General features: G+C 38.9%; 1 protein-coding gene across 2 annotated transcripts; it reads left to right on the forward strand.

Annotated features, from left to right (window-relative positions):
• The first annotated feature begins 1,451 nt into the window (after positions 1-1,451).
• On the forward strand, positions 1,452-24,114 carry LOC122659870 (ribosome biogenesis protein BRX1 homolog 2-like). Of its 2 annotated transcripts, XM_043855016.1 has the most exons (9): positions 1,452-1,570; positions 2,023-2,225; positions 2,317-2,458; positions 4,123-4,201; positions 6,623-6,747; positions 11,777-11,878; positions 22,956-23,024; positions 23,159-23,257; positions 23,752-24,114. In XM_043855016.1, the coding sequence occupies exons 2-9, from the start codon at positions 2,035-2,037 to the stop codon at positions 23,881-23,883; spliced, it is 939 nt and encodes a 312-aa protein (XP_043710951.1). In that variant the 5' UTR covers positions 1,452-1,570; positions 2,023-2,034; the 3' UTR covers positions 23,884-24,114. The 2 variants fall into 2 exon arrangements, with proteins under 2 accessions (XP_043710951.1, XP_043710952.1); XM_043855017.1 differs by lacking the exon at positions 1,452-1,570 and having other exon boundaries at positions 1,710-2,225.
• The last annotated feature ends 1,524 nt before the right edge of the window (positions 24,115-25,638 follow it).

Below are 25,638 nucleotides of genomic sequence, written 5' to 3' on the forward strand. Positions count from 1 at the left end.
TCTGAAAAGCTGACCTCGACCCGGGAGGCATTCGCTAAGGCGGTTGCAATCGGGACGTCTAAGAAGGAGGCCTATAGCATGGTCTTGGCCACGAAGGGGAAGCTGTCGTGGCAGGTTTCGGTTGCTCGGATGGAAATTGGTAGGGTCCAAAAAGAACTTAATTCAGTGAAGAGTGACCTGAGGGGGAACCCAGGTGAATTTTAAGAACATTTGATTTGGCCATCTTTTCTTTGAACTTGGCCTTTTGTAATTTGTGGATGACATGTTTCGGCTAGGATAATTTTTCCTTTTTTTTTGCTTAGTCGTGTGGACAGTCGTCTGCTCGGCTAAATGAACTGCTTTTGGTTTAAGCTAGACCATTCTGGATTCCCCCATGGTGGGATAGTATTGCTTTAAGTATTTTCCATTTAATAGTCTCAGTTGAACCTGACCGTCTAAAGTCCGAAGGTGGTATGCCCCCCCCCCCTTTAGCACTTGATGAACCACAAATGGTCCTTCCCAAGTGGGTGACCATTTCCCATACATGGGATCCTTGTGACCGATTGGTAATACGGTCTTGAGCATTAGGTCTAAGTCCTTGAATGCTTTTGGCTTTACCTTTTTGGTGTATGCTTTTGCCACTTTGGCCTTCTGGGCTGAGATGCGATCGAGAGCTAGCAATCTCTCGTCATCTAAGCCCTCCAATTCGGTCATCATGGCATCGGTATACTCTTGAGGGGTTAGCTCCTATTGCCTTGATATTCTCAAGGACTTCACGGTCACCTCCATTGGAAGAACTGCGTCGTGACCGAAAGTTAAGGCATAAGGGGTGGTCTCTGTCACTGTCCTTTTAGAAGTTAAGAAATAAGAGGTGATCCCTGTCCCTGTCACATGGCATCCAATTACGCACAAGGAGTGAGATCTCACTCCTCGTACGAGGAGCTGAGCTGGACTCGGTAGTTGCAATCTTGTTATGTCTGGATAAATAACAAACCTTTATTACGTTAATAATTCCCCAAAAAAAATAGCAAAAAATGAAGATCAAGGAGCATTTTGGTAAATTCCAAAATATAGGAATCAGCCTTAACTGGAATTGAGATCGTCATCGCCTATTTCAATTCGAATTGGTTCGGCTGATTATTTCTGAAACTATGCTGACATTCGAAAGAAATATGTACAACGTCTAAAAATACGGAAACAGTTCCAATAACCCTAGAATTGGCCCTTTGATATGAAAACTCAGTGATTCTAAATCGGCAATCAGCGACCCGATTCCTCAACTTCGGGATCAATTCCAATCCAAATCGGTGATCACTGATCCGATTCCTGATTTCCATCTTGAAACCGTAAATGTGTGTTAAAATTACGGAAGAATACGGTAACTTCGCGTTGCGGTCGAATTTTATTCGCAATGCGTATTAAGACGGCCCAAAATTACGGCTATATGATGTTTCCCGACTCGCTCTCCGTCTCCAATCTCCTACTTCTCAGTTTGAGACCAAAAAAACCCTGCAACGAACTCAGCCGCCGGAAGTAGTAGGGTTTACTCTCTCCCTCTCTCTCGTTCGAACTCAGTTGCTGGAAGAGTAAGGTTTTCTCTCTCTCTCTCTCTTTCTCTCTCTCTCTCTCTCGCATCCATACATATTCTTTAATATTGAATGCCTGTTTTCCTTCCTTCTTTTTATAGTTTTCAGAGCTTCAAATCTGATGGTCGTTCATGTTAATGGCCCTTTTGCTCTTTCTGAAACTATATTTAACATTGTAACTTATATCCAATGGCAACCGTGTGGACTGTTAGCTCAATACTGCCTCTTCAACACTTAGTGTTGTGGATGCATTTACCATTCTCTTCTAGATAATATTATTCTGAATCGTAGAATCTCCTGTGCTGTATTAATTGGGTTTATTCAGTAAATGGGTTTTCACTTTTCAGAGTTATGCTTGTGGAGGAAGATGGGGAAGTTGCTTTCATATGAGAAAGTGTTAATATTTTCTGAGCTGTTGCTGAGCTTCTGACACTAGGGTTTATTCTCTGCAGTTTAGTATCTAAAGTCTATGGGTAAGAAGCGGAAACACAGTGAGGTAGCGGCTTCAGAACCTAAGAAGAAAGATGAAGCTGCTCCAGAGAGACCCAAACGGACCCTTGTGGGATGGAAGAACAAGGTTGAAGAGAAAGAAACTGATTCTCTAGTTTTTAGGAACAAAGAGAAGGTGTTGGTGACATGTTCTCGTCGCATCATTTACAGGTAATTAAAAATTTCCACTGCACTTCCTTTGCAAGGGTATTTATTGTCTATTCTTAAGTTTCGTTGGGATGGTGATCTAATTGGCTTTTAGGTACCGGCACCTGATGTTGAATCTGGTGTCACTCTTGCCTCATTGCAAGAAAGATAACAAGGTTGAGTCCAAAGAGAGCAAAGGGGCCACTCTGAATGAACTTGTTGAGCTGAAAAACTGCTCCGCCTGCTTGTTTTTTGAGGTAACTTTTGGAAATTTGATGATTGTTTTATTTGAATTTAGTTAGGTTTTGTTGCTCTTTTTGGGGGGGAGTTGTTCAGTGAATTTCAGTTGTACTGTTTGATGTACACTGACATGGTTTAACATGTTAAATTTCCTTCGACTTCTTGTTTGCTTGGTTCATTTCTTACATTTCCGCAATGTGAATTTTAAATGGAGGAAACAATCCAGTTCGACATTTATATAACATTAAGGGGGGGGGGGGAGACGAAAGAATCGGACTTGTGACTCTGCCCTTCCTAGTTTGGCAACTGCCTTTAGTGAGATATAACTTTTATGTTGTCATCAGCAACAAAAATTATGGAAGATAGTAGCTGCAAAGATCATACATAAACCCAAAATATTAAAATTTAGGGGGGGGGGGTTTAAAAATCAGTAATTTTGGAAACTACATTTCTTTTTAACCTTCTTCCATCTACACCACCACCAAAGATAATTAAAAAGCTCAAGAGAACCCCATAAGAAAGTTCTGATAGGCCCCAAAGTGCCAAGCCTCCTATTACAGACTTGTATAAACCTATTGTTGTTAAGGTGTGCTCCTCATCCATGTGCATTGCACAATAGGTGAGAGGCACACCCCTTGCAACTGTCACTACTTCAGTAGGGTGCTTACTGTTTAGTACAACTTTGTGCACTGTTTTTACCAGGCTGCTTTTTCCAAACAACACAGCATGACCTCTTTTAGTTTGACTATTGCAGCCTTAAGGTCTTGCTTTTGTTGAGTAAATAAAGCCTACTCTATAATATTTTTAATTGGTTATGCTATATAACGTCTTTGTTTTCTTTTCATGGGTTACTTATTACTTGTCTGGCATAAGATCACTAGTTAAGTAGTTATGTTCCTCAAGGTTATCTGACATATATGAATGTTTAAAAGGATCCGATAATTCATAGTTTTTCTTTTTTTTTTTCCGGTTCTTTCACAGCTTGTAGAGAGACTGAGAGAACCACAATGTCTTTGATTGTGGACTTTTTGAATCAGCAACGTTTAGTTTAGGGAGTAAAGGGTTAACAACAGAGAAATTAGCTGTCAATGGATCAGTTGTAGAAATATTAGAGATTGACCTCTTGAAACCAGACAAACCTGCAAATAGATTTTGAACAACATTTGAAGCCCAAACATCATGAATGCCTTTTCTTCACAAGCCAAAAAATGCAAAATCTATCGTTCCAGTTCAAAGCAGAATCTCTGTATTCCTCTCAATTATGAAATGGATGACAAAAAGAGGAAATGAATGCTTTGGAATATAGTGCCTGAGAATATCTGAATCCCCCAAGGGAAGGATATGGAAATCGAATCATCTCCTACTATTGTACACTGATTAAATGGAACAATTCTTAACATTGGCTGTCCCTGTGCTTCAAAGACTCTTCAATGAGAAAGTTAATTAGCAAAATCTGAGCAAATTTTTTTCTGTTACTTTTGATATTGCATATTCTATGGATCTATCATCTATGTGTCTTCATGACTCATGAGGTCACGGGTGGCCTGTTTTTCCATACAACTTTTTATTTTTGGGGCAGAACAAAGTTCTTTCTTGTAGTTTGAAAATGGAATAGGGTTCTTTTTCGTTTGATTTAGTTTATTCCTGTTTTGATCCTGATACTGTTGTTTCCTGATTTCAGTGCAGAAAACAGAAAGATCTTTACCTCTGGATGGCCAAGTGTCCTAATGGACCATCTGTAAAATTTTTGGTTAATGCTGGTAATTTCATTCTCTACTTATATATGATAAGAAGTTATTTCAGTTATGTTTTTAAGAAATGTGAAATTCCCGCACCTTTGTTTAGAATTTTATTTTGTATATCCAAACATAATGTTGGGGTTGTTCAGACTTCTTTGTTACCACCTTGGTGCAATCCGGGTTTCCAAAACCCGATTTGGATTGCTTTGGACCCACCCAAACACTTGCACAACCCAAGAATCACGAACAATGGTAAATCTGTAATTTCTATAGCATTCCAGTACTTAATAAAGGCAAGAGCAGATGGTGGCACTCAGGCAGTACAGTAATTTATTAGAGTCAATTATAAAAATAGGAAATGGTATTCTTGGAATTAATAACAACATAAGAGGGGAGGGGCAAGTAGGTCATTTAACTCAAAGGGTATTAAATCGTGAGGAGGAGGATGGTTGTCTTCTACCTCCAGATGCAACCAGAGGCCATTTTTCTCTTGAATGCAAGTAATATGAACTCCAACAGATCACAATGGTGAGGAGTATTTTAGTCTGCTACTCACCTCAGCGGAAGAGCAGAAATCAGATTCGAAATCTGATGTAGGGTTCTCATCTCAGATGGCTTTTCAACCTCAAACTCTACAATATAGGACAGCCTAGAGAATTTGAAGCAATCCAGGTTTCCAAAACCCGATTCGGATCACTTTGGGCCCAACCCAAACACTTAAACAACCCAAGAATTACGGGCAACGGCAAATCTGTAATTTCTATAAGGTTCTAGCACTTAATAAAGGCAAGAAACAGATGGTGACAGTACTGTAATTTATTAGAATCAACTATAAAAAATAGGAAACAAGTGAATGGAGTATAATGTGACTGGGAGGGATATTCTTAGTACCAAATAAGAGGGGAGGGGCAAGTAGGTCATTTAACTCAAAGGGTGTTAAATCGTGGGAAGGAGGATGGGTGTCTTCTACCTCCAGACACAACCAGAGGCAGGAAACAGAACCGACATGTATCGAATGAAGTTCTTCGTTCCAGCATCAATCTTCTTACATTGGAGAATCCCAGACCATGGTTCTCTTGAATGCAAGTAATAAGAACTCCAATAGATCACAATGGTGAGTATTTAGTCTGAAACTCACCTTAATGGAAGAGCAGAAATCAGATTTGGAATCTGATGTAGGGTTCTCATCTCAGATGGTGTTTCAACCTCAAACTCTACAATATAGGACTCCCTAGAGTGATGAATGACTGCCTAAAATATTAGGTAAAACAGATGTGCCACTAAGAGATTACTTCCAAGTTGTGGGTGGCTGTGAGTACTGCTAGAACAGGGTACTCCCAAGTTAGAGGGAAAGCAGAATGCAACAAAATAGAGGAGAAAAGAAGAACGAAGAAGGATTAAAAGAAGATACATGAGAAGAGAGGAGAGATGATAGAGAGACGCATAGTTAGCCAGCAAGCCTCAAAAAACCACTTAGGTAAATGAAATCCAATTTTCTTTTCAATTCGATTCCAATTCCAATTCCAATTCCCTTCCCCTTCTACCAATTACATTGGCAGTATAAAGAAAATTCGCTTGCGTAAAAATAGATATCCACTAAAGTAATAAAGGGGAGAAGTTTTGTGCATGGTCATGCAGCAAATTGTTGGATGGAGGTGAGGGGTTGTGCATCATACACAGTCATATTCATCCTATGGTTGAGAGTGTGACCATGCACAATACCTTTTTCCAATAATAAACTAACAAACTAGGAAATAATTCCTACGTAATCTACCCACCCAAATAAAATAAAATAAATTAAAAATATTACATTTTATGTAGTCTACCAGACCAGAAGATTGGTTCAGGACCAGTTCTTGGTTTGGGCCTCCAAACTGGGTCATGTCTGTCCAGCCAAGCTAGAGCAATTGCATCATGCCCCCTTGTTAGTTTTTTGGAGAGATGACTGGACCAACCTGGATCATTCATCTGATGGGTGATATCCTTAGTTTTTCATGTATGGAGTGTTACGAAATCTCTTTAGGACTCCATCTCCTTTTAATAAGTCAGTGTGCTCCGGTATTTTACAAGCTTGACTATACAAACTCTATCGACTTGCATAAAAATCTATCGCTTTTGCATGTAGTGTATATGAGAGGCACAGATATGTGTACTTGTTGAACTGAAAAACCTATTTCAACAGTTTGGTGGAAAAGATTTCAGGGAAAATGTTGAAAGAAACAGTGAAGCTATCAGGTTCCCAATTTCTTTCTGTTCTCAGTTGCTTTTGGCCCAAGAATGATGAAAACTCATCTTTCTGTGAGCTATTATGTGCTTACTCAAAACTTCATATCCGGGACCCCCTTCCTCATTTCAATTTTTTCTTTTCCATGGAACTGTGCATTGTTTGCACAAATCAGCTTTTTTAAAATTGCTCTAATTTTTTTTTTGTTTTAATTTTAGTGCACACGATGGAAGAATTGAAGCTTACTGGAAATCATCTTAAAGGTTCACGGCCAATTTTGACCTTCTCGTCTAATTTTGATAAAGATCCTCACTGGAAGCTTTTGAAAGAGCTGATCTTGCAGGTAAGATGCTATTCATATGTTTTTTTTCTGTTTCTATTAATAATTAGTTTGGTTTGTTGTTGAAACTTCTTTGTTTCCAAATTTGTGTGTCAAAATTCTAGTTTAATGCGTTAGATGGATAAGGAAGAAATGATCAAGATTAACTAATATTACATCAAAAAAATGATACTCTTAAACTCATCTAGTGTGTTTCTCATAGCTTTCTTGATCTAATAATTGCTGTGGTAATGATATGCAATGCATGCACACCAAGAATAATGGTGTTATGTTTTGCCCCAATTGTAATCTAATAAGACTTTTGTTGGATGTTGGGTGATGTAGATAAGTCACTTAGGGCTTATTGTAGTGGAAATAAGCTTTGGGTTGGGTCATATATGCATTGGGACTTTGATCCCATGGATTTATTTTGTAATTGGCCAATTTAATGAGCCTAAAATATGGGTAGAAAATAGGAAAACGGGATTTACTTCCTTAGTTTAGTTAGAGTCCTATTTTGAGTTTGTTTTCTTTATTATTTTACTTTCTTAGTCAATTTATGTTCCCCTATTAGTTAAGGATAGGGTTAGGCCTTTCCTTTTTAGTGTCTAAGTCTATTTTTGAGTATTCTATATAAGTTTGTAAGGGAGGCCAGCATTGTATACGAATTTGATTAATGAAATATTGGCTTTAGCCTTTCCAAAAATCCTGAGATAGGTTGGGTGAGATGCCCAGTGATGCAAGTACCTCTACGGGGTTGCTTGAAGATGGATAGGGAGAGTAAGGAACAAACCATTACAAAAGAGGCTCAACAGGACAGGTTTGCACCCTGTCAGTAAAATGGCAATAACTTTGTACTCAAAGATCGATGTAGGGTGATTCAAGACAACAGAAGAGGCTACAACCTTTAAGAAGAAAGTTTATTCGGATTCTCAATGTAGGTTATCCGAAATTGTGTTACAAGTGGTGACAATTGTAAGGACATGAAAATAACTTGGGTGAAGTAAAGGGTAGAGTGACTTACTTCTCTTCTAGGACGCAAAACAACTCTAATGGTGGCCTACAACTCTTCTAGAATGTAGATGAAGAACAAAACTCCTACTCTTCTAGGAAGGAGAGAAACTTCTTCAAGGTTTCTTGGTTGAACTCTTCAAGGTTCTCAAAGGAGAACTTGTCATGGTTCTTAACAAAATGCACTAAGCAATTTCCATACAAAACTCAATCTCTCTTACAAATAAATAAGATAAGTAGTCCTTTTATAGGCAAAACAAAAGAAATCCTAAAAGCTACTACGATATCTCAGCCATTAATTTTCTAGGGTTGAGATTACATGCTTAATTCCAAGAAAAAGAGAACTCTAGAAAACGAATAAATAAAAGTAAGTTTCAAGACATAGGGGCTGCTCCAAGGTGCCTTGATGGAAGCTCCAAGGTTGAAGTGTATTTCCCAATAGAGAAGATTTTACCATATGCATGTTTCTTCTCAAGAGAGTTCATGGGAGAAAGTGAGCTTTATGGGGAAATGAAGAGACAAGGAAGATGAAGGTCATTCACGAGCTGGATTGCGCATGTTCAGTGAAAAAGGCATAACTCCTTCATTTTAGATCCATTTGACCTAATTTCAAATCCATTGGAACGAAGACTCAAAGAGCTATAACTTTTATGTTTTGCATTTTTCCAAATTCCCCATGGAAATAATCCGAAATGTCACTTAAAGTGGAGACATGTGCAAAGTCATAATTCTGGATTATTCATTGGTCAACTTTGGGTGGCCACTTTGTTGGCCTTGGTCTTTGGTTCATTTTGGACCAAGAGTTGGTGCTAGACCTTGACATAATTTTGACCTTCATGGCTCGAATGGGCTGATGCCGGCCCACACGGTAGAGTTAGATCGAGGTCTTCCAGACGCGGGCTGGGCTTGCATCACCCAGGCTGAGATAGCCATTCCCTTCCCCCATCCCCTTCCATCGGTTCTTGATTCCAAATCCTAATTGAGTTTAAGAGTGCTACAAGCTGCTGGGATTTCTTTCTACTGATTGTCACATTGATTCTTTAAGATTAGTACATCAAGATTATTGCTGCTTCAACAGGTTATAAATTTGTGGTTTTTTTTTTTATTTGTTTCTTCAACCAAGGAAATTATTCCCTCATTTGAGTTTTTCCATTGTTCTCTTGTTTTCCCTTATTTTTAGTTTCCATTGTTTCCTTGTTTCCCTTATTCTTACTTCCCATTGTTCTCGTGTTTTCCCTTATTTTTAGTTTCCATTGTTCTCTTGTTACCCTTATTCTTACGTCCCATTGTTCTCATGTTTACCCTTATTTTTAGTTTCCATTGTTCTCTTGGTTCCCTCATTTATGACTTTTGTTTCCATTGCTCTTTTTCTTGTTCTTTGGAGATTTTCTTTTTGATCTTGCCTGGGATTAGACCTATTCAGGTTCTAGTCTTACATTATTGGGTCTTGGGTCACTAGAAAACCTTGTTCCATGTGAAAGGATTTCCAACATAAAACACATTTTCTAAGGGCGTACCCAGTGCATGAGGCTCGTGCCACTGCGGGGTCTAATGCCAGCCAATTGTTTTCTACCTCATGTTAAGGTTTACTTCATTGGCAGAAATCCCCGTGATGCATTCACTATCCTGTTATTTGGGAAACTAACCCATAGGACAGAATCACAGTGACCCAGTTTTAGAGATCAATAGGGCAGAGATATAGAAGATCAATAACTAAAGAAACATCCAACTGGTGAGGCTGAAAAACTGGTCAAAGGCTGGCCTAAATGATGTGGAAACCGGATCACAGAACCCTATTTGGGTTCGTATTGCAAAATCGACCTCGAACCAGGGAAACCAACTGGAGATCGGTTGCAGCAGGGTCAATACAATAAAAGGAATAAAATTAAATAACTGAAACTCTTTTTTTTATTGCTATTTTCTGTTTTACATATGAAGAAGAACATCAAAGATTAGGAAAGAAGAAGAAAGGGATATAGAAGGGGAAAATAAGATCACTTACATCCGCGGTGCCGCTGGTACAGATCACATACATCTAAGGCGCTGCGTGAATAACTGCAGGATGCACCCCACGGCGGGTGTCCCTGTGGCAGTGGGTACAACCGCAGGGTCCCAAGTGTGGCCAAATGACCGCCGTGTTCGGGGAAATTGAACAGTGCCTCCTTCAACCTTGGTAAAAAAGGTCTTTTTAATCATTATCATTATTATAGATGTGAGGGTGATATGGTCTTTGTGCATGAGCAAGTCTTCGAGAGAGAGATACAAAGGTCAATCCGCGTTCTGTTGTCGTCTTCGCCGGGCGGGGGGGGCGGGAGGTGGGGTGTGACAATTCATCGTCTACACAAAGACTCATACTCAACCTCTGAGACTAAGTGGTAGCCTACCCAAAGTAGAAGAAAAAAAAAGACTACAAGACAAACCCAAAGTAAATAAACTACTATCACCCCTTATTAGATCAAAAACCCAAGTTGGGCCACTTTTGTCTGGGTTTAGGTTTCCAAACTCGGTCGTGCTGGTCCAACCATTTGAGTGCCACTGCATCACCTGGTTGGGGCAGGGAAACTGGAGTTTGAATCGCCTAGGGAAGGGTGATTTACTTCCAAAATATTAGGCCAAATAGACTGTCCGAAGGAGATCAATCACTCGCGCATGGGCTGCACGATCACCCAGAACAGGGTAAGGTAACAATAACAGAAAGTAGAAGAGGGAAGAAGGAAGAAAGGTCTCGCAAGGGGACGGGAGAGAAAGAAGATATGAGGAGAGAGGGGGGGAAGGGATTGCACAAGCCACGCAGGCTTCTTCTAACTGGAGTAACGACGGTGGACAGAAAATAGAAACTTAAGGAAAAAAGAAAATAGTAAGTTTCTAAAACAAATATGGCTCCCAAGTTCCAGATCTGATGATGCTGTAATTCTGGACAGATATAGTCCTATTAGTGAAGGATTTAATAACCAAATTTGGACTCAATCTGAAGGTCAGATGGGCAGAAATCTTTCAGAGAAGACTGAGAACACAAGTGGAGAGAATGGATTCAGTTTACATTGTTATACATCCACACACTCACCTGTTAGCTTGCTGAAATTAAGAACAAGATGGAGAGAAGAAAGGAAGGATTTGACTTTGGAATCACTACCAAAGTTTGCGGAATTGGAATCACCACTAAGGGATGGAGCTGCTTCATCACTGACCAAAAGAGGGGAAAACCCAATTTCTCAATAACTCAAATCATAGGGGAGGTTTATGCCCCCTCTCCTTTATTTATATCTTCCATAACAATCAAGAAACCCCTATGTGTGGTAGGAGGAATCCTTCATGTATCTCTTTAAAATATGAACTATTTTAGAAGATTACAAAATAGAAATTAACTACTTAATCCCGTATAGGACCTAAATCTCTAATATTTAATCTTATAGAATTGGCCCATTACAATAGAAAACTCCAAAATACTACCCATGGGCCATATACCATAGGTTCAGTTGGACCCAATATACTAAACCAAACACAAAACAACATGCCCATCTTCTTTTCTTGCTGGAATTCTGCAACATCCTGCCATGTGGAGGACCGATTTTATCATTCCGACCATTGGATGTTGAAAGGTAAGGTTCCTTCTGGATTTAGCCACATGTCTGTCCCATGTCAATTTTTCACCCAAAAAAAAAACATTTGACTTCTCAACCAATATTCCCACCTTTATCTGACACATGGTGGTCTATTTGGGGCACTAGAACTCCTTGACGATGCTAAGTTAGTATCTTGGTTGACCATTGCATGCAAGCCAGAGATTTGAAAAAAATTAAAAATAAAAAATACTGCAAGCCAGAGATTCTGGTGTGGACTGACTTTATGGATCATGCAGTTATCTTGGATTTCCTCTTCATGGGAACAATGCATTTTTTTGGTTAATTCTTACTCATGTTATCACTTTAAGTTCATGTCATTGTTTCTTTAAGGATAAGTTTATTTTCTTCTATAGCATAAATCAAATTTTCTTGACTTCTTACAACTGGAAGGGTAAGTCAACATTGATTTCTTTTCCCAGATATTTGGAATACCAAAGGAGCACAGGAAATCCAAACCTTATCATGACCATGTTTTTGTTTTCTCCATTGTTGATGATCACATATGGTTCCGGAATTACCAGGTACATTGTTATTTTATGCCCTATCATTTCATTTATTGATCCTGTGTATAACATAGTGATATTTTTCAACCTTTCTAAATTCTTTTTGAGTTCATATATTAGCTGCTTCTTGAACTGTGAAGATTACACTGCTTCATTCCCTACCCTTCTTAGTTTATTGTACATCTGCGTACTATTGCATCATTCCCATATCCATTCATTTTGCCGCTTCATATGGTCAGTCACCCATCTCTTAATGTACAGATTAAATGTTGAGTCTCCACCTTGACAGTAGTTGGGAAATTTAGCTCAATCTACCTATACATGGTTCCTCTTGAAGTTAGTGTCCTCTCAGGCACTTTAACAAGTGCTTCAAATTGAGTTCTTGGCTTGTGAATAACTCATGTTTAGTCATCATAAACTATCTGAAAAGCATATGAACAGTGGTTTGAAAGACCTGAAATCTTTGAAATGTTTCGATTATCTGTCCAGGTCAATGTTCAAGGTTTCGCCAAAATTTCACGAAATATTTCAGTTTTGCATGATGTTGAAACAGAACTCCATGCAATACATAAAAAGTGCAAGGTTTTGGTCATAGTTTCGCTGGTTCGACATATTTCAACAATGTGTGGTTTCGGCCGAAACAATACAAACCTTTCATATAAAATGTATAGTTTCGAACGAAATGGGTCAAAATTTCGACCTGTTTGTTGGTTTTGCTGATTTTGACTCTTTAAGGTTTGTGGAAACTTGGGTTTTTTTTTTTTGCTCATTTTTTGCTAGACCACTCCCCATACAAGCATGGAACAAGTTGTTGGGCAGTAGTAGAACTCATCGAAAGCGACGATTTGCTGCATTTGTGGAAGTTTTGTGCAAGATTCGAAGTTGTGTGGAATAGGCCATATTAGAGAATATATACAGCAGCCCAACTTAGGGTCCGAAGTTAAACTACCATTTTGGGTGTGTGTTTCTACAATCTAAGGGTTCCACTATGTTTAGAGGGCCTCAAATAGAGTTTCCTAGAAGTATCGGGACCTAATTTGGCCGTTTAAGCTTTGAAACCTTCCATATTTTGACTGAAATTTCATGATGTCGTGAAATATTTTGGTTTCTAGCCTGGTCGGAGCCAAGTTCGAAATTGAAACCTGGAACCTTGGTCCAGGTCATGTTTTCAGGTTGGACTAGTCATTCGCCTGATAATCATCAACCAGAGAAACCTATTCAAACTCCCTGGGTTTTCAGTGAACTGTCTGACCTGGATGGTTGAACCTGTTGATTTGGGTAAGTGCATTATAATAGCTTCATGGTTGATTTGGAATCTTAAGAAAAGCAGGAAAGATAATTTATCACTTCTGAAATAGTGTGTTTATTTACAGAAGATCACTTTTACAAAGTTTTGAATACCTACCTTAAATGCATTGCTATTCTGTAATATCCAAAGGTTTTTTTTTTTTGAATCCCACTTTTATTAGGAAAGTTTATGTGGTTGTGTTTCACAACATCGAAATGATTCTGGACACATGGGATGTTACTCTCTTCTCTTTTGAAACTGAGATTTCGGAAAAGAAAAGATCAGAGTAGAAATATATTTACTGATGATTCAACCATCATTTGCATTAAAGATTAAAAGAAGGCTTTGCAACTGATGATTCAACCATCATATGCATTAAAGATTAAAAGAAACAACAAATTTATCTTTATGTATCTAAGTTCTCATAATCAGAAGGGAGGGGGATCTATACTATACGTCAAGGTTTAAAGTATCGGGTATTGTATCGGAAGGGTGATTTTAAGAGATGTATCATATTTTAGTAGAGAGACTCAAGATACACTAGATATGTGTGGAAATAGTCAAGAAACATATGGAAATGCTTATGATATATGCAAAATAAAGTTTTGAAGCATAAAACACTATAAATAAGTAATATGTAAAATATATCATGTATAAACAGGAGCACAGAGTATGATAAGACAAGTGAATTCAATTATTATATATAAAGGCTGAGGTTTACATCCTTGCTAGCGTTGTGTAATAGAATCTTGCACACTAGCACTTTATTGACTGTCGGATTATGTGGGAGGCATGATATAGACAAGTATTACAGGAAACAGTATTATCGCAGACCCAAGAAGAACAAGGCCCATACTTAGGCCCATGGTTCTTCAACTGGTCTTCTGGGCCATGCCAGACCAAGCCCATGGTCTGGGTGTTAGTTGGTTCACTAAAAACCAGAATTGTGGGGGGGGGGGGGGGGATATTATAGTTTCTAATTTGAGTTTTATTTAAGATACTACTTAGGATCTTAAGTTACATTTCCTTCTATTGAGATTTCTTATTGTACAGGGTTCCTACATCATGTGTGGGACTCCTTTTGTTTACTTTTCATATTCTGTCTTGAGTGCTGCAAGTACCTATTTAATTGGAAGGACCTTGAGTCTATACCCCATGATTTAGATGAATGACAAAACCTTGGTTGTTTTGACCATGGATGCTGTGAGATATTTAGTGAGGTCAGAAGCCTAAGAGGTCAGTGAGAGACTGACCAAGACCATAGGGGGGAGGCCTTGGTCATATCCCCCTTCTTCCTAGTTACTGTTTTGTTACACCTGCAACCAAGTCTCACAGTGAGGTATCAAGCCTGCAACTTCTCCCTGTTGTGCTTCTGTTTTATTGATTGAAGAAGTACTCCATCGATAAATCAACAGAATCTGACATTGAAGTCTCATTCCAACCCTGTGGCACTGCTGTTTTGGTCTCTTAACTGCTGCCATTTCAAGTCCATACAACTCCAGATCTGTCCAGCAGTTTCATCTCAGACTTTGAGGGTGTAACACCTTCACTGATCTGTTCCTTCAATATTAATTTTAGCCCTATCTAATGGCTGATTGGTGTTGTGGTATGTAAATTTCCTATTTTACTATCTAAGTTTCTATTTTCTACCTTGGGCTGTTGTGCCACATCAAGCCATCAATCTTGGCTGATTTCCTGAAGTCTCATAGTGTATGCCAGCCCCTTTCCTTGATATGAGTTATGGTCCCAACAGCGATTTCCATCGACCAGTACTGTTATCTTGTGGTTTTGGTTATGAGTTTCTATTTTGGGATTGCATCTGTAACCTGTGTTCTGATCACTAGTTGGTGGAGATAATTTTAATGGTATCATGTTGTAACCGAGACCTACTGTTGATGTCAATATGGGGGTATTCTGCTCTAGAGTTTTAAAAATAATACCTAGTTACTAAATTTGACAGCTAGCTGCCATATACTGTAGGCCTGCTGTAGTTGCCAATCCAACCATTGGATTGTGATCATTGTTTGGGGGGGTATAATACTGTTGTCGTGCCCGTACTGTTGACCTAATTTTAGGTCTGATCCAACCACTGAAACTATTGTTATTTGGGCCCTTAATACTGTTGTCTATCAGTATCTAATAGTCCTACTTGTGGGTTGGGTGTTTGTTTACTATTTAGTGAACTTAGTCCTATCATATTTGGTATTTGAGCCATGGAAGAGGGGAATTCCAATTCCAGCACTCCAAACTAGGCCCTTGACTCTAATGTTCAAGTTGTTGAGACAGTTGACCAATGGCATGACTATGATGGATCAACAGCTTGACTCTATATCATCACAAAGTGTTGGACAGCAACATCACTCTACAGCCAACAATGCTCATCGGTTCATCAACAGGCCAGCACATGGACCACCTCCATAAGCCACTTTTGAAGAACATTTTTGTTCTTACTTTGATCGAGGTGCACCACCATGGCATCAAAATGATACCTACAAGGTGAAGCTGGAACTTGAAGGAACTTAATGGCCGACATGACCCATAGTTTTTTTATGATTAGATGTGCTCCCTAGATCACTACTTTGACTGGTATGACTTGTCGGAGACTAGAGAAATAAAGCTAGCCCACTTCAAACTCATGGGGACAGCACGTGAGTGGTGGCGTAATTATGAGATGAAGTTAGCTTGATGTAGAGGAGAACCCACTACTTGGGATGAGATGCAAGAAGAAGGTAATGAGAAATATCTACCTCAAATCTATCAACGGAGGCTACATGACCAGCTTAATACTCTCCGTCAAGGTTCCCTTTTGGTGGAGGAATACATAGTTTTGTTCGATGCTCTAACTGCTCAAACGGCTTGGATGAGGAAGATGATCAGCTCATTTCCTGTTTTAGATTGGGATTGAGGCCTGATTTTTGTGATAAAATTGGGGTGACAAGCATCGATGATTTGCAAGATTGTTTCAAAAAGGCTCTCCTAGCGGGAAGACTTAGTAAAAACGTCAACCCAGAGATTTAACCAACATGCTGGCGAGGGTGGACGAAATTTTCCAGTCAACAAACTTGCTGGTTTTGCAAACCGAACTGCACCTACAGCATTGGATAAAGATAAAGAACCTATGACAAGTGGTGGAGCAACTAAATTGTACAATTGCAAGGTTACAGGCACTTTGCCAAATTTTGTCTGCAATGTCGCAAGAGTAACTCCATCGCAGCAGCCATTGAAGTCAGCTCAGAAGCTCAAGTTTGTGATCCCCAAGATGATGAGACTGCCATTACTGCAACCTGAGGATGAGTCCTATGATGTTGATAGAGAAGGTCATGAGAATGAAGATATATACAAATATATGTGGTGAATCACATTCTGGGCGCTGAGTCTAAAGGTGAAGATTGGCACCGACATTGTATCTTCTACACCCGAATGGCTAGTGGACCACTCAAAGTTCAAGTCATTGTGGACAGCGCCAGTTGTGTGAACGTTGTGTCACAAGCTTTTATCATTGAGGGTAAGTTACGACCGGAGAAGCACCCACAATCTTACATGGTTTCACTCCTAAATTGCAACACTTTTGATGTGAACTAGCGGTGTTCAGTACCTTAAAGCTGTCTGGTATTGAAGAGAACATGTGGTGTGATGTTATCCCCAATCCCCATGGTGTTGGCTGATGTACTTCTTGGAAGGCCATGGGTGTATGATAACAATGTGTTGGTAGGTGGCACAAAAAATCGATGTTTCTTTGATTTCAACGGGAAGCCCTTAGTGCTAACCCAATCAACATACCAGCTGAAAAGGCAAAGCTAAGAGCAGCCCAAGCTAAAAGGCAACAGATTTTACAGTCCTCAAATAAGGACCATCAAGCAAAAAAGTGCACAAGGCAAAAAGAACGACAAGAGGGTAAACATCTAGCAGGGGGTAGCATACAGACATGAAACTCTTGGCCTTACCATAACAAGAGTTTATAGAAACCAGCAAGGGTTTGATATTGACATTAGTAGCAAAAGTAGTAGTACCCACAATTGAATCAAACTTTCCTAAACCTATACGGGATTTGATTTTTGATTTTGCAGATCTAATGCCATGATACAACGGAATCGAGCAAGAGAACGGTAGAGAGAAAAGAACAAACAGCCAACAAGCTATCCACAGGCCACTCAGGCTCACTCAAACCAAATTCTATATCATTCTATTCAATTCTCTGGCGTAATGGTTGCTTACATATATAAAAGAAAACAAGCTCCTACTATAGCAAGTAGTCAGAATTAGAAAGTAAATTGGACTCAATCCACTACAACCATCCTAAGTAGCTAACTCCTACCAAAATAAAATGCAATTAAAAAATATCCCTATATAACTAATTAACCTCTACCAACCCTTGTTGGTCCAAAATTCGGGTAATCGGGTTGGGTCAGTTCTGCCGTGGTCTGGGTGATGCAGATCGTCGACAAAGGAAATGGTTTAGTTCATCATTGAGGCAGATTTTGACCCAAACGAGGCTATGGGATTGGGGTTATTTTGTAACTTTCAATTACTTGTTTTTAGATGGGAGTTTTAGATAGAATTAGCTATGTAGGGATTTGCTTAAAATTAGTTTCCTATTTTGTTTAGTTTCCTTATTGGATGTAATTTCTTTTCTTTTAAATATGCTTATATTACGATGGAGATAGAAAATGAAAATATGGAGTTTTAGTGTTGCCTGTGTGGCTGAGCAGCTGGTTGGCTGTGTGCTGCTACTTTTTCTCCCATTGATTCCTTCTTCCTCTCACGTTAATTTTCTTCTTTCCTTTTCTTCTGTTCTATTCTACTTCTTCCTTTTTTATTCCTCTTTATCTTTTCTGTTACCATGCCCTGTTCCAGCGACACACACCTATGATCAGTCACAAGTGGTCTTCAATCTCTCTCCTCTTCCTTCAACATGGAAGCCCTCCTCTGGGTGACTTGGCCCATGGAATCTTAGGCACTAACTTCTTCCCAATCGTGAGAACCAAATCAGGTTTCAGAACTACTCTTACTATCGCTGGACCTGAGTTTTAGAACTTATGTTTCATGTTTTGACCTCTGTTTTGGAGTGCTCTTTAGTTGGAATCAATAGACTGTAGTGTTAGCAACATTCCCTTAAAGTTTTGAGTTAATCCGTGACTAAGTGGGAGAGATTTCACATTCACAAGGTTACCCATCACTGCTGGTTTCTGGTTTTGTGTGAAAGAAGAAGAAGAAGCTGGTGATGTTATTTTAAACAACACCATAATCCTCGATCTTCCCAAGCTACCCTTCCCTTCTTCTAAACGGAGCGAATAAAACGCTTACACAAATGAAGAAGCAACAGCCCTACACCAATTGACAAAAGAGGTTCCAATTGAAAGTTACTTTTTTTTTATTTTTATTTTTTGATGAGAGGAAAATAAACTATATAACTTCAAAAAGCCAAAGTCAGTGAAGTGGCACTAGTTGAAGCCGCTTCCGAACGGTAGTGAAATGTAATATTCTTAAAGTTGTTTGAAATTTCAGCTAGACGCAAGAAAAGGGGTAATAAATTCCAAGGGATGGTAGTAGCATCTGGATTTGTAAGCCATGAGAGAAGCTCTTTGTCTCGCAGCCAAACATGGTTAAGAAGTATCCCTTCGCTTTGCGATCTGTCCCATCCTTGCAGAAGCCCATGGAGAGCCGCGGTTTTTGAGTCCTGTACATTGATACAACCTGCATTTGTGAGAAAACTGTTGCCATCTATCAAAATGTTAAAGGTCCACTTTGCTAAATTAAGTTCAGGTTCAAAGAGGCCTGCGACCATTAAACCAGTCATGTTTGTCATGGTGTCAGTAGGCTTCCATGAAGTCACAGGAGATAATTGGTAATTTAAAAAACATGGAGATAAAGATGGGGGGTAGATCCGTAGATCATTTGCCCATTTAATAACATTTCGAATCACAAACATCGGGTCTGCCTTGGCAGCCTGCATGGTCACATTGTTCCTTACAAGCCATATGAAATAACAAGTAATAATAAAAAAAGAAAAAAACCAAATGAGGGATTGCTTGTTGGTATCCAACGATGCAAGAAGGGAAGTGTTCAGATTGAGGAAAGAAGAGCCAGAGAGATGCTCAGTTCTTAGTCCAAGCGGTCCAGAAGCCCAAATACGTTTAGATCAAGCACATGAAAGGAATAAGTGCCAGATCGATTCATCACTATTGCCACAAAGAACAAATGAAGGGTCGATTGTGAGCCATTTCGAAATGGTAGCCCTGACAAGGAGTACTGCATTCAAGAGATGCCAAAAAAAAACTTTAAACCATGGATGTAGCTTAAGTTTCCAAACAAACCTCCACCATTTAGAAACTTGAGGAGGTTGGGGGGTAAAATTGGATATGTAATTGGCAGCCAATTTAACAGAAATCTTTCCATTATGAGAAAGGGTGCAGCTCCATTTATCAGCATCTTGTGAGATGGAAATCCTACGAATGTTATTAATCAAAGTAGAATTAAAGCATTCATAGAGCCTATCAGTATTCCAGATGTTTTCAGAGATAAAATCAGAAACTAGTGAAAACTTAGAATTAAAAGTCAAAGTAGAGGAGGAGATAGTACTTGTGTCTGTTGGGATCTAGGGATCCACCCAACAAAAAGTGGAGCGGCCATTACCAATTGTTCTGGTAATCACACGTTTAAGTATGGGGGCGGTTTTTGCAATCCCATTCCAGATCCAAGACCCCTTTTTTGCAAGGGTATGGTTGTCAAACAAGGAGGATCTAGGGTAATATTTGGCCTTGATAACTCTAGCCCAAACAGATTGTGGTTCAGAGATGAGTCTCCAACCCAATTTAAGAATGAGGGCTTTATTGTGGGTTTCAGACTTTCGCAATCCTAACCCACCAAGGCTCAAGGGTGTACAAACATTGGCCCAAGCAATAAGGTGACATTTGCGATTAGCAGTGTCATTATTCCAAAATTTTAAGTTGATAAGAGTCAAGGTCTAAACAGGTTTTTTGAGGGAACAGGAAATAGGACATGAGGTAGGAAGGGGTGGACGCTAAGACGGATTGGATCATAACTCATCGTCCGGCAAATGAGAGGAAATTTGCCTTCCAAGAAGCCAGCTTATCACGCACCTTATGAACCAAAGACTCCAGTTCACGGTACTTAGATTTAGAGTGGAAGAGATTAGTGCCTAGATAGGAGGACTTGTGGTTCATTTCCTTCATGCGAAGAAGGGAGCATGAATGTCGTCTAACATCAATTGGAGTGTTTTTACTGAAAAAGATTTCACTTTTAAGAGGGTAGACTTCTTGTCCAGTCAGGTCCGAGAAAAGGTCCAAGGTAGATTTAATTGAGAGGAAATCATATCCTCAGTCGCCCTGCAGAAAATGAAAGTATCATTCGCGAAAAGGAGGTGGGATACCTCCGGTGCGGAGCGGGCGATGCAGATACCTTTGAACATGCCGGCATCCCTAGCGGCATCCAGGAGTCTAGATAGGACTTCCATGGTTAAGAGAAAACGGTAAGGGCTAAACTGGCAGCCTTGTCTAATTCCCCTAGAAGACTTGATGAGGCCAAAGGGGCTGCCATTGATTTTGAAAGAGAAGGAGGGTGTAGAGATGAGTTTAAATATAAGAGAAATCTAGTGAGTGGGGAATCCAAGGAAAGCAAAAATTTTGTTAATCAAAATCCATTCCACCCTGTCATAGGCTTTTGACATGTCAAGTTTGATGGCAGCGTATCCCAACTTACCTTTGGATCTCCGCTGAAGAAAATGGAAGATTTCTTGGGCAATTATAATGTTGTCAATTATTTGTCGCTCAGGGACGAAGGACGACAAATAACCTGACAACATTATAATTGCCCAAAGTTTTTGATTCATCAGTCATTACATTATTATTATAGACAGCACTAACAAAGATAAAGTGACAGAAGTAAAAAAAAAAAAAAGATTGATTCATCATCTATAACATCTACTCATCCTGTGATTCCGAATTAACAGATTCATTGAACAACTCTTGAGTAAAGTAATAATAATAAGAACTGTATCAAGTAACTTCATTTCCTCCTTTGTCCTTATTTTATAATCCCTTCTAAGTTTGTCCCTGTTAAATAATTCCAAATCCCTCTTGTATCCTTTGTTCTTTTATTCTACTAGCCCCTTGAAAATTCTGGTTAATTACGAGATTGCCATTACATCGTTGTAATTGGGCTATATTTCTTTGAGTTGGTCCATAGTGATTCCAAATGGGGTTCTCGAACACGGGATTGCAACTCTGGGTTTCTAGATCCGGTTGTATCAGTCCAGCCACAAAAGCGCTACTAGATCACTGTATCATCCCCCCCCCCCCTAGTTTTTCATTCATGATTTTGATTTCAATATTTGCTGAGCCTAATTCCCTTTGGGATTCAAGAACCAGCCCAACACTAGATTTTAGATCTGGCAGTTGACTTAATATCATAGTGACTGAATCACTTGCATTTGCTTAGAGTTTGGTTGCAAAACCCTCTTCTGTGCTTTTCATACTTCCAGTCTGTCACTGGGTTTATATGCTCAGGATTGAATCTGTCTAAAATAGGGCTAGCATGCTTAGTGTTCTATAAAAGTTCACAATTTTAGAGAAGTGCCTAAAGGACCCAACAAATATCTAATTGAAATTAGGGGATCCCTTTTAATTGATTCTTTTGTCACATTGTGATATTTCAAACCATTGAACTATTGAAGGGACCCATTTGAGAACAATTGGACATGACAAAATTATCTAAGATTAGCACTCCTTATTTTGATTTCTCTAAGTTCTATTTACCCTTTGATACCTGTTATTCCTTATATAGAGGGGCTTTCCTTATTGTAAGAGCATAACCTGCATTTAATGCCCCTGTGATCCTTCGTACCATATCATTTACATGGACATTCTTTCGATGATGATATGATACATGTTGGTTCCCTTCTAGACATGGCATACCTTATTGATCTGGACAGACAAATTAGTAGCCCGAATGGCTCGTCTAGTAGATCTCCATCTCCAATTACATCCTGTTCTGGCTTTGCCTTCATGACCTACATTATTTTTATGATTTTGGCATTGCCCAAAAACATTACCGGATTGATGGTTAATCTGATTAGTTGACACCCCCCCCCCCTTTTGTCTTAGGCAAAAAGAAAAGCTAGATACAAGCACACCAAAAAAAAAAAAAAATCCCTAAGGAGCTGAACTATCAGACAGATAAAAGGCCTAAATATGAAGAGTTACACCCTCCCTAGCCAGCTTATTAGCAATAGAGCAATAGAGTTGGCAGACCTCAATCTCCAAGAAACGAATGATCCCCTTGAGAAGTCAGGTGCCTAGCTTTTCTGAAGAGATTATGATATAGCCAAGGTTTTGTCGCTTGATTCTGCACCCTTTGCATCAATATCAATGAGTTGTCCTCCATCATCACACTCAACCACTCATTTTGAATCACCACTTCCAAAATTTTATTTATGGCCCTTGACTTGGCAGTAATTGAGTCCACTACTTCAAGGGGCGAGGAAAAGCCTACATTATCATTCTCTCATAATTCGTGAAATATGCCTAGAATGCTGGCATTGATTGGTCAACTTTGGGCATGTGTGATCTGAACTCCACTGAAACCACATCCATTTGATTTCATTATTGTACACTTTAAAATGTAGGGTGATAGCTTTGTACTAGTAAGATGATTCATATAATGAACAGATTCATTGAATATAGTTCCTTCCATAACACTGCTTGCTTGAATAATTCTGCCATTTTAGCTTTTTTTTTTAATCAGTCTGAGGTCATTACTTACTAGAGTATATTCCTTTTGTGTTCACAGATTACTGTACCTCATAACGAAACGGATAAAATGGACCGGGGTGGTCTTGACAAAATGACCCTTGTTGAGGTTTGTGATCATATACTTCCGAGTTTTTGTTGTTGAGGTTGTTAAGATAAACATGCTTAAAAAAAAAGGTTTAAGTTTCCAGCTTTTGAAATGATATGAATGCTAATTTTAACCTGGGAACTATTTGTGGATAGGTTGGTCCAAGGTTTTGTTTAAATCCCATCAAGATATTTGGTGGCAGCTTTGGAGGTCCCACACTATATGAGAACCCCTTTTACGTATCTCCAAACCAGGTTAGAATATTGTTTTGTGTTCATGTTGATGGATTTTGGGTACAAATCTCTTGGATTTTGTGTTTCCTTTCTCTTTAGTATATTATTTTGTTGGTTCGTCAGGGAGAAAGTAGATACTGTGCATATTAATTACACATCCAGATCATGAGGCATTTACCATTTGATGGATTTCTCCAATGAACGTCTAGATCATAATTACCCTCACTGATGATCCGAATTATCTAATATATGGACTTCATGTCAGATTGCTTACTACACATGCATTCTTCATTGAAGCTCAACAGTGGATGGTTTAGGTTTATCACTTATGTTTGATCTTTACCCTGGAGATTTTCTTGCTCAGACTTATTGCTAAACCCTACCATGCAGCACCTCCTCATGGGTTCTCTGTTCAACTTAGATGCCAGGACAGCTGCCATAACCCATTGTAATCAATCATCTTCCTGGTGCGGTCGTCCTTTTCACTGATTCCTTCTCATTGTTGATTTACTCAGATTCGAGCGTTGGAAAAGAAGAAAAAGGCTGGCAAGTACGCAAAGAAAGTGAAGGCCAAGACAAGGAGGAAGATGCATGAGCTGTCAAATCCATTGGAGCCTGATGAATTTGCAGACCTATGGAAGGGTTGATGGAACAACCGATGGAAGAGCATGTGGTGGCTCAATATGAACCAGAATCATTCCAATTCAGATTTACCCAATATGCAATATATGCAGATTTTGACATAAAGTTTTGCAGTTTTCCCCCCTCACCAAGCCAGTGGTTTCTTAATATGATCAAATAGCAACAATTTTAAAGAAAAACTTTGTAAGGAAATGAAGGTGCTATTTGTTGGATCAATCAGTTGTCTTGATACTTAATTAGTGCCTTCTATATAAATTTTGTTTGTTAGTTCAAAAATATGGGCAAGTCATATAAATCATTCTCAAGGTTTCTAAAATCATATCTGATCGTGCTTATGTTTTTGATGTTCCTCTCACCTTTGGAGGTGCTGATGGATCAGGTTGTGGTCCTACTGCCAATTTTTCCCCTTTGGAGGTGCTGATGGATCAGGTTGTTCCTACTGCCAAATTTTCCCCATATATTAGATATAAATTTTCCCTTCTGCCGTTCTATATTTTCACCTTAGCATCCAAACATCCTAGCTTTATCATGTTTATAGGAAAATTGTCAGGTTTTTTTGCACTATTCATTCCAGTTCCACTGGTTCCCCGGCAAACAAATGGGGCCTTTTGAGATTGTTTGAATAATAGTAACCATTGAAAAATGAAAAAGAGAAGTAGGAAAAGGCCATATGATGTAGTTTATACTTTTAAGATTTGACATTTGGTCTATCCAAAGAAATCCTTATCCAACAACACGAGAAAAGAGTGTCTTAACAGAAAATGTTCCTCTAGTGGGGATGTGAGAATCCTTTTTTCTTTTTAAATATGGACCGAGTTTTCCTGTACAATGAACAGGAAGTGGAAGAGAGTGGGAATGGGTATCGAGAGGGAATTTTGAAACATAACAAAACCCTAGGATGATGGGTGAACCATCTTCTACGGATGTAGGAGGAAAACTTTGTCCAACAAATATACTACCAAATCTTTTCCAAAGATCTTAGATTTATTCGGCTTATGATGAGAAGTGATAGGATATATACTACTAACATATACGATTACCCTTTATTTATCTTTTATTTATTTTGACTAGTCACTAGACCAAGTCAAACTAGATATTTCAGTTTATTGCTAACGGCTACTGCAGGTGATTTTATAGTGCACACCTTATAGTGTGTTTGGTTGGAGGTTTCTGCGGAGTCAAATTTTGATTTTGGATCAGCTTCATACGAATCTGGTTCAAGTGGATTTGTAGTTGAGAAAAAAAACTGTTTGGTTACCCTAAGTCTGTCAAATGGAATCCTTCTGAATCCATCTATAAAACTGTTTGGTTACCCTGAGTTTGTCAATTGGATTCATTTTGAATCTATATGAAAAACTGTTTGGTTACCCTGAGTTTGTCAGTTGGATTCTACTAAATTTGATATTAATTACAATAATGCTATTATTTCCTTCTAAATTATACCAAAAAAATACTTGTAAAATCCTTTTCTCTCTTACCAACCTTAGCATAAAATTAAAATATCTCATTAACATAACCAAGATATCATTAAAGTTGGGTTCTTGTGTGGATTAGTGTCATAACTGACTATACTATAAACAGTTGAATAAAAAGGGCCTTGGTGGATTCGAACCACCATCACCATGGAACATGCTCATGTTCCAAGTGCTCTACCAATTTGAGCTAAAGACCCATGAAGTAGAGTTTGGAATTTACAAGTAACCATAAAGTCAAAAGACTTCAGCCAACAAGGTGTTTGGAAAGTACCTAGATTGAAGATA

This window comes from Telopea speciosissima, chromosome 4 (assembly GCF_018873765.1).
Source record: "Telopea speciosissima isolate NSW1024214 ecotype Mountain lineage chromosome 4, Tspe_v1, whole genome shotgun sequence".
Taxonomy (NCBI): domain Eukaryota; kingdom Viridiplantae; phylum Streptophyta; class Magnoliopsida; order Proteales; family Proteaceae; genus Telopea; species Telopea speciosissima.

Excerpts from the sequence above, each read along its gene's own strand:
- LOC122659870 (XM_043855016.1), top strand. The coding sequence starts at position 2,035 with ATGGGTAAGAAGCGGAAACACAGTGAGGTAGCGGCTTCAGAACCTAAG. Across the intron at positions 6,748-11,776 it reads TGAAAGAGCTGATCTTGCAG|ATATTTGGAATACCAAAGGA; the intron begins GTAAGATGCTAT and ends TTCTTTTCCCAG. Across the intron at positions 23,025-23,158 it reads ACAAAATGACCCTTGTTGAG|GTTGGTCCAAGGTTTTGTTT; the intron begins GTTTGTGATCAT and ends ATTTGTGGATAG.